The sequence below is a fragment of the Marmota marmota genome, unplaced genomic scaffold, assembly GCF_001458135.2.
Source record: "Marmota marmota marmota unplaced genomic scaffold, marMar, whole genome shotgun sequence".
NCBI classification, from domain to species: domain Eukaryota; kingdom Metazoa; phylum Chordata; class Mammalia; order Rodentia; family Sciuridae; genus Marmota; species Marmota marmota.
The window spans coordinates 2936342-2948450 of NW_026000164.1; the positions used below are offsets into that span (position 1 = coordinate 2936342).

Below are 12109 nucleotides of genomic sequence, written 5' to 3' on the forward strand. Positions count from 1 at the left end.
TTCCTTCTGGAACCGTGATTGGATAGGGTCGTCTAATAGCCCGCCTCCCAGCCGTGGGCGGGGCCGAGTGGGAAAGGGCTCTGCCTCGTGCCCCGGGCTCTAGTCCGCTGGGTGTGTGGTAGGGAGGCCGGTCCTCCCACCTGGGTGATGTGCAGAGTAACGTGTCAGCTGACCTCGGGCGGTTTTTCTATGGATATTCCTGACGATCTCCAGATGTCTCCCGTCCAGATGTCCTGGGGTCTCTAGGGAGTGTACAGCGCTGGTTCTGGAGTGGGGCGGGCTGGGGGCGGGGAGCGAATGAGCAAAAATCGACCGTGGGATATAAAAACAAAAATAAACGAAAGGCAAGAGTCGGATGCGGTGGCGCACGCCTGGAATCCCAGTTACTCAGGAGGCTGAGGAAGGAAGATCGCAAATTCGAGGACAACCTTGGCAACTTAGTGATGACTATCTCAAATAAAAAAATAAAATGCAAATGTTTCCCCACGTGTGGCATCCCCTGGGACACTCCTTCTTCTCAATTATTGAGAACTTCTAGTATGGAGGTCCTGAAGTTTATCAGACCCATCTCCCAAACAGCCGGGTCTGAGCGACTTGCTGAGGCTCCAATCGCACTGGGAACAGCACTGCACCTCTGTTTTAACAGAGCTGTAATTATTTGTTTGCATATTTGCTCCTCCCACTGGGGGTGTGACTTCTTGGTGGGTAGTGGCTCTGACTCATTCATTCTGTTCCCTTCCCCTCCAAATACCTGGCAGGAAAAAGTGCCCTCTGTAATAAATTGACTTTATATCTCCCACCATTGGGGATTGAACCCAGGGGCCCTCTACCACCCCCTTTATTTATTTGTGTGTGGTCTGGAATTTAACTGAATTACACCCCCAGCCCTTCTTTTTTTCTCTATTTTTTAAATTTTGAGACAAGTTCTCACGTTGCTGAGGCTGGCCTGGAACTTGTGTTCCTCCTGCCTCAGCCTCCTGAGTTGCTGGGATTCCAAGCATGCACCACCACACCCTGCAACTGACTTGAATTGAGGATGGTGGTAGGAAGATCAGTGGGTGAATTTAGAGTAGAACCCAGTCGGGTTAGTTTGAGCTTGGGCTGACAAGTTCAGGGGTTATGGGGAGGGGCCCTGATGTAAGTAGGATGGAATATCTGTGGTACCAAGTGAGTGATGTTAGTAAGGTGAGGGACAGACAAGACGAAAACCCCACATAACCCATCTTGACTGGTGTCACAGAAAGATTTTGAGAATTTCCTAGCCCCCTACAATGTGGGATTCCACTTTGCCACCTATAGAGGAGTTAGGTCTTGTTTTCATAGCTTTGCCTCCTGCTCAGCCATAAAGCTATGCCAAGTCCTGTAACAATGCCCCTCCCAAGAAGGAGACACAGAAAAACAGGTACTCCTGGGCTCACTTTGTGGGCAGATCCATGATTACCTCCACACTCCTCCAGTAAATAATCTAGGAACCACTGTGTTCCTTTCCATGTCATGGATACTGGTCCCTGTCTCAGGCCTTGGGCCTGACCCTGGGGGCCTGGCATCTGCTGGCTGAGTCAGCATCCTAGGCATGGGCTTCAGTAGGACACCTGGTGATTCAGGGCCTCAGGAATGGCGTTGGGCAAGCCACCAGACGAGCTGCCTGGGCCTCCTCTTCCTTGCTGAGGTTACCACAAGAACCCCACTCAGGCAGCTCTTTCCTGGGTCCCCAAATTATCCTTCCAGCTGCCTTCTGAAGCCAATTTAGCCCTTAAATTGCTCAGGCCCTAGAAACTGGATCAGTACTTGAATCAGAGGGCATTAGGGTTCAAGAGGATAGGGAATATACATAATGGTACTTCCAAGCTCCCCACACTACTTTTCAAATCCAAGATAGCTGCCGTTCCATCCCTTCCTTCACTTCCTTCCTCTTCTTGCTTTCCCCCCGTCTGGCTGCAAACTCAGGCTGTCTCCCCTCTTCCTTTATTTAGCACCCTCAGGCAAATAAAACCATTTTCTTTTTTTTTTTCTTAAAGCATTTTCCTATTGATAACTGTAGGTGGGCGTAGAGGGAGGAGATATGATTTTAAGAAATGGAAGATTTGGCCTGGGGAGATAGCTTAGTGGTACAGCGCTTGCCTAGCAGCACGTGTTAGTGCCTGGGTTTGATCCCCAGCACTGAGGGGAAAAAAGGAAGATTTGACATCTTGGCTTCAAAGTCCTACAATCATTTAATGAGATTCCACTTTATTGCTTTGTTGTTTTGGTGGCTCTCTTTTCTTTACCTCTAGCCCCTTCAAGGTCTGAAGATGGAGACTGTCTTCTTGTCCCAGTGCATGCCCAGTCCCTGCCTTCCAAGTTGGCACCTCTCCCAGGTATGGGGGCTGGGCCCTGAGAGGATTGGCCCCAGGTTGCCCTGCAAGGGGTGTGAGTGATCACACAGGTGACTGAGAGCTGGGACGCCTGAGGCCTGCCCAGCCTGAGTCACCTTGTACTGTTGTTGTCATTGTCCTGGTTGAAGTCCCTGCTCACTTCTATAGATCTCTGTGGGAAGAGCCACAGCCCCATCCCTCCAACCTCAGGAGAAGAGAAGCCGCAGCCTGATGGTGAGCCGAATGGGCTGGGGGGGGAGCAGGGGGCGGCTGGGGCACTGGGGAGAGCTGGGGCCTGGCTCAGTGCCCCTGCTCCCCGTGCCCCTGCTGCCCCCTACTCCTCCGCGTCGAAGACCTGGGGGAGGGAGGGTCTCCTTCTTCTCTCTGTCCCCTACCCCTCGTACAAGAAGCTCCTCCTCCTCACCATTCCCTCCTGCCCTGGGGTCCTCCTGCCCAGTGCTGCAGGGGACAGAGGCCTCTCAGCCTGGCCACAGTGCCCTCCCCATCCCAGCTACCCCCCCAACACAGGCAAGACCTGCATCGACACCCGCATCTGCTTCCTCCTCCTGGGGATCCCACTCCACCCCACCCCTGGCCTCTGTCACTCCCCCTCCCTCACGCCGGTGCCCCCAAGACCCTCCTGGGCTGCGGATAGGCCCTCTGATCCCTGAGCAGGATTATGAGCGGCTGGAGGACTGTGACCCTGAGGGGTCCCAAGACTCACCCCTCCAAGGGGAGGAGCAGCAGCCCCTACTTCATGTGCCTGAAGGGCTCCGGGGTGAGTGTGTGGCAGGGAATAGGTGGGGGGACTAGGAACTTCATGGCTCAGCCCTGTGGGCCTCTGGCATGAGTTGAGGGTGTGGAGAGCTGATTGCTCAGGGGTCAGCGCTCAGTCCTGATGTGCTGTGCTTCCTGCCTAGGCTCCTGGCACCACATTCAGAACCTGGACAGCTTCTTCACCAAGATATCCTTTGTATTGGTCTTCAGAGGAAGCACGGAGGGAGTGGGTCCCTTGGGTGGGGAAGGGTTGTGGGAGGGGAGGGTCCTCAAGAAGAGCCCATTGCATTGTGCCTCAGGTGTCTTTAACACCACTGCCACATCTATAGCTACCGCCAGCGAAGTGGCTTTGCCTGCATCCTGCTGGAGGATGTCTTCCAGCTGGGGTGAGAAGCTGACCCTGGCCCCGAGCATTATCTTCTGCTTTCTCCATAATGCCTGTTGCTCCCAGCCCAGCCCAGGCTTGCCCCCAGCAGGCCCTGGCTCTGCTGTGTGTGTGTGTGTGTGTGTGTGTCCCACCTAGTGGTGGGCGGGGCAGAAGCCCACCTGCCCTCAGGCTCATCACAGTCCCACCCCCGTACCTTCCACAGACAGTTCATTTTCATTGTCGGCTTCACAACCTTCCTTCTTCGATGTGTGGATTACAATGTTCTCTTTGCCAACCAACCAAATAACCGCACAAGGCCTGGGCCATTCCACAGCAAAGTGAGCTTGTCAGATGCCATCCTATCCTCAGCCCAGTGTGCAGAGAGGTGAGTGACAGCTGGTGAACACTGTGGCTAGGTCAAGATGACAGGATGGTTTAGATGAGCAGTTCCCAAAATTTTTGGTCTCAGGACTAAGTGTATTTTAAAACACATTTCAAGTTGATGGAGTAGCTCAAGTAGATGATGATTAAGAGATTCATATTTATGTATGTTTACCTTATTAGAAGTTTAAGCAGAGGACTTTAACTTTATTTTTGTAGTTCTGGGGCTGGAACCCAGGGGTTCAGGCATGCTAGGCAAACACTCTACCACTGACTACACCCTCAGCCTCAGGGCAGCTTTAAAACCTAGGAATGTGCAAGCACACACTCCCCAGGCTGTCAGTGTGATGTGAAATTTCTTGTGGTTTCTGGAAAACTCCATTGCACACTTGCAGGAGAATGAGAATTCAAAGAGCAGAAAGCATTGGTGTGATTTGCAAAGAAGTGTTGATTTTGCAGACACTTGTAAGGGCCCCTTTGGGGATCCGCCTCCCTGGACCCACTTTGAGACCTGCTGGTCTTGCCACTGCTCCAGATGACCGTCTCCTCTCTGGGCTTCCCGTGTTTCTCCACCACAACCTGTCCAACCCCATACAGGATTCATGCCAGCCCCCTGCTGGTCTTCCTCCTGGTCCTGGCTGCTGGCTTCTGGCTGTTCCAGTTGCTTCGCTCAGTTTGCAACCTCTTCAGCTACTGGGACATCCAGGTGTTTTACAGGGAGGCTCTGCACATCCCCCAGGTAAGCTACACAGGCATGTCTGCCTTGAGAGTGTGAGCAGAAGAGAGAGGCAGGAGTTAGGGGTTGCACAGGAGAAAGAGCAAGGGCCATGTGGATGGAAGCACTACCTGGGGAGACAGCAGAAAGGGCAAGGCCTTGTGACACCTGCCCTGGACTAAGAGTAATGTAAGTGGTGAGCACCTCCACTTAGGAGACATGGTCCTTGCTCTCATGGAACTTCCTTTGTTTAGATGTGTCACATAAGATGACTTATAGTCACATGCTTGTGGTAAAAACAATGGGTGTTTAGAGGAAGGGTTGTCACCTGGCTTTCTAGAGCAGGAGGAATTTGAGCTGGGCTTGGAAGGTCAGGACAGGAAGAGGGGAGGACATTCCAAGCCCCAGTTCAGGATTTGGGAAAGCAATAGGCATCTCCAGGCAATGAGGAAATCAACCTGCTGGCTTGAAACGGAGCCTCCAAGGGCCTATTGGGTGATTACCACCACCACTGTAATAAGCCACTTTGTTGGCTTTGTCACCATCTCCTGGTCAGGCTCTGTCCTTCCTTGCTCCCACTCCCACCTCCAAATCTGAGTTCTTTGTTCAAGATACCTTCTGTGGCCCACTTCCCTTGTTCCCCTTCAAAATTCCAGAGCCTTTGGCGCAGGCACAGCCCTCTTGCACTGCAAGGGGAGGCGTTCTAGAAGGCTTGGGAGTAGGGAGGCTTCAGGTGCAGAGTAGGGGAAAGTCAAGAGGCCAGCAGAATAGACAGGAGAGTAGGAGCTCTGATCCTCTTGGAGGCTGCTGACAATCCCCCTTCTTTTTCCTTCTCTCCCATTCCTTCCAGGGAAGGGGAGATACTGGGATGAGCTGGAAAGGCTGGCTCATAAAGATTTGACTAAGCTGGTCTGGGGAAGCTGGGTGAAACTGGGTTAATATGAGGTTTACAGACCTCCAGATGAGGTCTGACAGCACAGTTGCCTTAGGGCATGGTCAAAGCCAGAGTCATGGGAAGACTAATTTGGTGACAGCACAAATGGCTAAGAGTGACTGTGGCTGAGTGTCTCAAAGCCTGCCCAGGCAGTAGGTAGTGAGGATAGGGGCCCAAACGTGATAAGCATACTGGACATGGGAAGGAGAGATTCCCCCAAGACTGGCCAGTCATTCTGAGGGGAGGCTCAGAAAAACCTGACCTTAAGGAGCCAAGAAGGCAGCTTCCATACCTGGAATTTAATGGTGTCACCAGGAAGCAGTGACTAATGGCCACATGAGTGGCAGGGATGATGAGAAGCAGAGCAATTCAGAATAGGACAGAACTAAGTAGGAAGTGGCTCTGTTAGCACAGGGTTAGGCAGAAATCCAAAGGTGGGGATGGAGGATAAGTGGCTTAGCTTTGGTACTGGTGAGTTTGTGGCCGTTTGTAGGCAGCCCGTGAGGGTGCATTGAGCTTGGGCATCACTGTGGAGTAGAATCAGGACGGCTAGTGCTCACCAGGCCCTTCTCCTTAGGAGGAGCTCAGCTCCGTGCCCTGGGCGGAAGTGCAGTCCCGCCTTCTGGAGCTGCAGAGGAGCGGGGGGCTATGCGTGCAGCCTCGGCCGCTGACGGAATTGGACGTCCACCATCGCATCCTGCGTTATACCAACTACCAGGTGGCGCTGGCCAACAAGGGCCTGCTGCCCGCCCGCTGCCCGCTACCCTGGGGAGGCAGTGCGGCTTTCCTCAGCCGCGGCCTGGCCTTCAACATCGACCTGCTTCTCTTCCGTGGTCCCTTTTCGCTCTTCCGTGGAGGCTGGGAGCTGCCTGATGCCTACAAGCGCAGCGACCAGCGGGGCGCCCTGGCCTCGCGCTTGGGGCGCACAGTGCTGCTGCTGGCTGCCGTGAACCTGGCGCTGAGCCCTCTCGTGCTGGCCTGGCAGGTGCTACACGCCTTCTACAGCCACGTGGAGCTGCTGCGACGCGAGCCCGGCGCGTTCGGGGCGCGCCGCTGGTCCCGCCTGGCGCGCCTGCAGCTGCGCCACTTCAACGAGCTGCCACATGAATTGCACGCGCGCCTGGCCCGCGCGTACAGGCCAGCAATGGCCCTTCCTGCGCGCCGCGAGCCCCCGGCGCCCTGCGCGCGCACTTGNCTGGCCCGCGCGTACAGGCCAGCAATGGCCTTCCTGCGCGCCGCGGAGCCCCCGGCGCCCCTGCGCGCGCTCTTGGCTCGCCAGCTCGTCTTTTTCTCTGGCGCGCTCTTCGCAGCGCTGCTGGTGCTCACCATCTATGATGAGGACGTGCTCGCAGTAGAACACGTACTCACCACCATGACTGCGCTCGGGGTGACAGCCACCGTGGCCAGGTGGGACGGCACATACCCGGGGTGGTGGTGGTGGTGTATCCTTTTTTGACCAGGGGCTGAATGAGACCCCTTCCGCTGGCGAACCCTAACCTCTCCCACCTCTAGCGCCCACCCCATCTCTCTGTCCCACCCATTGTTCTCCTAACCCCAGATCCCTTCCCCACCCCAAACCCCGCCCTCCAGGTCTTTCATTCCGGAAGAGCAGTGCCAGGGGCGTCCCCCGCAGCTCCAGCTGCAGGCCGCCCTGGCGCACATGCACTACCTCCCAGAGGATCCCAGCGCTGGCGGCAGGGCCAGTGCCTACGGGCAGATGGCGCAGCTACTGCAATACCGAGCGGTAAGGGTCGGGATCACAGGCGGCTGCGGAGGTGACACGGCACTGGGTGGTCTGGCTGGAAGAGGCAATGGGCCACACAGGGACCTCCAGCCTACCGAGTGCCTAGGTTGGAGGCTTCTTGCCCTGGCGAGTGTCCCTGGGGGCTCCCTAACCCTGATCACTGGGGGGGTCCCTCAGCAACTCCTGCTTCCCCAGGTCTCTCTCCTGGAGGAGCTCCTGTCCCCACTCCTCACCCCGCTGTTTCTGCTTTTCTGGTTTCGCCCTCGTGCATTGGAGATTATTGACTTTTTTCATCACTTCACTGTGGATGTGGCTGGGGTTGGGGACATCTGTTCATTTGCCCTTATGGATGTGAAGCGCCATGGCCACCCTCAGGTGAGAGCCCTTTTCTGTCCTGTGGGGTTATGCTGGGTAGGAGTTTGCTTGTCTCACCCAAAGCAGACCTGGGTTTCAACCCAGCTCCATTGCTTGCTACCTGTGACCTTGAGCAATCTCTTCACTTCCTGGTGCCTTAGTGTCTTTACCAGGTGAAGGCAAGGAGAGTAAGCAGAGTGTAGATGTGTAAGGATGACAATGAGATGACATCGGTAGACCCTTTACAGAGTTGCTGGCAGTAAATGGGAGCAGAGGGCCTCACAGAGGCTGGGAGAGGGGGGATGGCCAGTGGTTAAGTTTAGAGAGGACAGCCATCCCTTTTCCCTGGGGCCTGGATCTATAGCACTGGGACTGTCTGTATTTGGAAGCTGGGTCTAGACCTAGGTCCTGCTCCTCTGCTTTTCTGGATGATCCTGAAGTCATTGTCTCAGCTCTGTTTCCTTCACTTGGAACATGGAACAGTATTTCCTGTTCCACCTACTCCCCAGAGGCTCAGTGTCTAGCATCTTGAAGGACTGTTGTTGCTTACAGTGGCTCTCGGAGGGACAGACAGAAGCCTCCCTGTCTCAGCGTGCAGAGGATGGAAAGACTGAGCTCTCCTTGATGCGCTTCTCGCTGGCACACCCACAATGGCGTCCACCAGGGCACAGCTCTAAGTTCCTTGGGCACCTTCGGGGACGGGTACAACAAGATGCAGCTGCCTGGAGCGCTACCTCCACTCGAAGCCCCCCAACTCCAGGGGTGCTCAGCAACTGCACCTCACCTTTGGTGAGTCCCAGACCTGTCCTACCCTTCTGCCCTTCCCACCCCTGGTCCCAGCCTTCCCCTTTTCCCGTTTCACTTTTGTGTTAACCTGGTGGCTGGCCCAACCAGCCTGCTCTTCTTCATTCTTCAGATTTCCTTTACCCCCTTCCTTCCTGTCCTCTCTTCTGACCCTTTTGGTTTCCTCTTCTCTTGTTCAGCCGGAGGCCTTCCTGGCCAACCTCCTGGGGAATCCGTTTCTACCTCCAAGGGACTTGAGCCCCACAGCCCCCTGCCCAGCTGCCGCCACAGCCAGCCTTCTTGCCTCCATTTCCCGCATTGCTCAGGACCCCAGGTGAAGGGTGGAGACCTGAGACGCAGGGGAATCTTGTTTGGGGCTGATTCTGCAGAAGGAGGGAGCTGGGTGCAAAGGGATTTGAAAGAGGAACTATAGTCTGACCCTCCCTCTGGGGGAAAAGAGCATGTCTCTTGACCTCTGCATACTGTGTTCCAGCTGTGTGTCCCCAGGAGGCACTGGGAGCCAGAAGGTGGCCCAGCTCCCAGAGCTTGCTTCTGCTGAGATGAGTCTCCATGCCATCTACCTACACCAGGTGAGTACAAGGGTGTCAGGAAGAGAAATATGGGGAGAAAGGAGATTAATACGATAGAGTGGAGGGAAGGGTGCCTAGAGTCTGAGAAAGTACTTGACAAGAGCTGCTATCCCTCTGTACCTAGCCCAGGGGCTTGGCCTTGCCCTTGGGCAGGAGGGAGCCCCTCATTCTTCTTCATCCATCTAGCTTCATCATCATCAGCAGCAGGAACTGTGGGGCGAGGCTTCAGCCTCCTCCCCATCCAGGCCCTGGTCTAGTCCCTCACAGCCAGCCTCGCCCGATGAGGAGAAGCCATCCTGGTCCAGTGATGGTGAGGAGGCTGGGATGCAGGGGCAGATGTTACTAGGTGTTGAACATCATGGCACTGCCCAGCTGACGGCTTTTGTCACCAGGCTCCAGTCCTGCCTCCAGTCCCAGACAGCAGTGGGGAACCCAGAGGGTCCGGAATTTGTTCCATAGAGGGTTTCAAGAGACCACAGACACCCTGAAGGAGCCTGGCCAGGTCCCCAGCACTGACTGAACAGACTCTTCAGGTCAGTATTGTCTGCTTTGGAGGGGAAGGAAGGAAGGAGGAGGAAATTGGTTTGGAGCAGTTGTAGCGGGACGGGAACACTGGTGGGATTTGGAGTAAAGGGGATGGTCATCTCTAGGACCTAGATCCTTCGATTTCTATCAAGAGTCTTCTCCACCCCCAGGTTCCTGGCTTCTCCAGCTACAGGAGATTGTGGATGGGTGTCATGGAAGGACACACAGAGCCCTACAGACGACAGTCCAGGATGCTTTAGTTGGGCAGAACCTGGGGGTCAATAAGGAACTGGCCCCAGAAAACAGGAAAAGAGTAGGAAAGGAGGTGATGCCTGTGGTATGGGGAAACCAGTCTAAGGAATAGTCCCCATATAAAGGGGCTAAAAGACAGTGCCCCAACTGGCTGTCTTAGAGCAGTTATCTGGGAAGAAGTTCTCTGATAACAAGATGGAGTTCAGGGGCCCAGATGGAGATCAGGCTAAGTATTAGAAAGACAGTGAGGAATGTGGTCTGCAAGGCAGGGGGTTCTTCCCTCTGGGGGAAAGGAGCCTCCCCTTTAGGTTCCCATAAGACTTGGGGAAAATGGGGCCTTGTGTGTGGAAAAACTAGGGAGGGCTGATCTTTTGGACTTCAGCATTGAGGAAGTAGGTGTGGCTTCTTATCCTGTGTGAAGTAAGCAGTAAAAATTGCTCATAGCTGTGTGACAGTAGTCTCTGGCATGCCCCACTCCTGGCAGCTGAGGGCTGCATCTGCTTTCTCAATAAAGAGCAACAGAACAACACAGGAGAATTGCCTGTGATTGGCTGGAAACCATGGTTTTAGAGTGCTAGGTCACCTGCAGTGTGTAGGACTGGCTGTCAAAGAATTACCACCCCCACAGCTAAACAAGTTAAAACAAATCTTGTCTTTTTATAATTGTAATCCATAGGGATTGGGTTAGGCATCGCATAATATCTGGCATGATGATCTCATAACATCAGTCTCACGATACTCTTCAATAATAAATATTTGAATGATTTAGACTTTAAAGGTGATACTCCTTCCTGAGGGGGAGGGGGAATCTACAGCTCACCTAAAGCACACCAAGGCAGGGAAGCAGTAAGCACCCCCCCCCCCAATACCATTGCTGGCAGGGGCCTTCTAGAGTTAGGCAGATTCCTGCCAGAAGCCAGTCTGGAGAGGAAGAATTTTTCTTATTCCCAGAGGAATAAGGCTGGATTTCTGCAGCCTTGCAACAGGTGCTAGAAGGCACCTTTAAGAGGTGAGGGGAGGTGGCTGGCCCTGGTTAACCGACAGTAGTGTGATAGCCTCTATCTTTGGGCACTGGAGTGGAAAACCAGAGGGCCATCAAGGGTAGAGGGTGTCTGAGCCTGGTGGGTCAAACGCCCAGGGCACTGCGCCCCGCAGCTGTCGCTCCTGCAGGGAAAAGCTCTGGGTGCGTATGCGGCTTGTCACTTCTTGAGTGCGCAGAGTGAGCCCGAAAATGTCTTCGTGGTAGCGTTGCTGATCCTGCGGGAAAAGAGCTCAGTTTATCAGAACAGGGTTCGAGAACCTAGAGGCTTGCATCGGACCTGTCCCGGGCCCCGCCCCTTCACCCGGTCAAGCACTGCCCCCGCCCTGGCCCCGGGCCTCGGCCCTTCGCACCCGCAGCACGCCGATGACGTCACCCGCCTCGTCCAACTCCATGTCGCCCTCTGTCGCTAGGATTCGCTGCACAGTTTGCAGGACGCTGGTTGCCATGGTGACATCGCCGCAGACAAACATGTGGCCCCTCTCGAGGCACAGCACGCGGTGCACCTCAGCAGCCAGCTCAGTCCTCAGGACGTCCTGCACGTAGGTCTGGGGGATGCGGGTGAGGGGCGGAACGTGACTGTGGCTGAGTGTCTCAAAGCCTGCCCAGGCAGTAGGTCGTGAGGATAGGGGCCCAAACGTGATAAGCATACTGGACATGGGAAGGAGAGATTCCCCCAAGACTGGCCAGTCATTCTGAGGGGAGGCTCAGAAAAACCTGACCTTAAGGAGCCAAGAAGGCAGCTTCCATACCTGGAATTTAATGGTGTCACCAGGAAGCAGTGACTAATGGCCACATGAGTGGCAGGGATGATGAGAAGCAGAGCAATTCAGAATAGGACAGAACTAAGTAGGAAGTGGCTCTGTTAGCACAGGGTTAGGCAGAAATCCAAAGGTGGGGATGGAGGATAAGTGGCTTAGCTTTGGTACTGGTGAGTTTGTGGCCGTTTGTAGGCAGCCCGTGAGGGTGCATTGAGCTTGGGCATCACTGTGGAGTAGAATCAGGACGGCTAGTGCTCACCAGGCCCTTCTCCTTAGGAGGAGCTCAGCTCCGTGCCCTGGGCGGAAGTGCAGTCCCGCCTTCTGGAGCTGCAGAGGAGCGGGGGGCTATGCGTGCAGCCTCGGCCGCTGACGGAATTGGACGTCCACCATCGCATCCTGCGTTATACCAACTACCAGGTGGCGCTGGCCAACAAGGGCCTGCTGCCCGCCCGCTGCCCGCTACCCTGGGGAGGCAGTGCGGCTTTCCTCAGCCGCGGCCTGGCCTTCAACATCGACCTGCTTCTCTTCCGTGG

At 55.1% G+C, this 12109-nt stretch overlaps 3 protein-coding genes across 3 annotated transcripts in view; 2 read left to right on the plus strand and 1 right to left on the minus strand.

Moving 5' to 3' along the window:
- Positions 1-2455: 2455 nt before the first annotated feature.
- On the plus strand, positions 2456-10277 carry Atg9b (autophagy related 9B). The gene is made up of 15 exons (XM_015493679.2): positions 2456-3132; positions 3275-3318; positions 3453-3517; positions 3722-3883; positions 4477-4618; positions 6106-6665; positions 6741-6935; positions 7119-7272; positions 7468-7647; positions 8179-8415; positions 8610-8743; positions 8903-8999; positions 9186-9309; positions 9392-9532; positions 9695-10277. The coding sequence occupies exons 1-14, from the start codon at positions 2586-2588 to the stop codon at positions 9517-9519; spliced, it is 2769 nt and encodes a 922-aa protein (XP_015349165.1). The 5' UTR covers positions 2456-2585; the 3' UTR covers positions 9520-9532; positions 9695-10277.
- A 136-nt stretch (positions 10278-10413) lies between these two features.
- The window catches only part of Nos3 (nitric oxide synthase 3), a 19814-nt gene continuing 18118 nt past the window's right edge, over positions 10414-12109 (minus strand). The window contains exons 25-26 of the mRNA XM_015493678.2: positions 11169-11363; positions 10414-11033 (exon numbers count right to left, since the gene is read on the minus strand). Of these exons, the coding sequence (XP_015349164.1) occupies positions 10872-11033; positions 11169-11363 (357 nt within the window). The 3' untranslated portion in view covers positions 10414-10871. The remainder of the gene's footprint in view (positions 11034-11168; positions 11364-12109) is intronic.
- The window catches only part of Kcnh2 (potassium voltage-gated channel subfamily H member 2), a 64949-nt gene continuing 64113 nt past the window's right edge, over positions 11274-12109 (plus strand). Inside the window, exon 1 of the mRNA XM_048786716.1 lies at positions 11274-11357. The gene's annotated coding sequence lies outside the window, so the exon portion shown is untranslated. The remainder of the gene's footprint in view (positions 11358-12109) is intronic.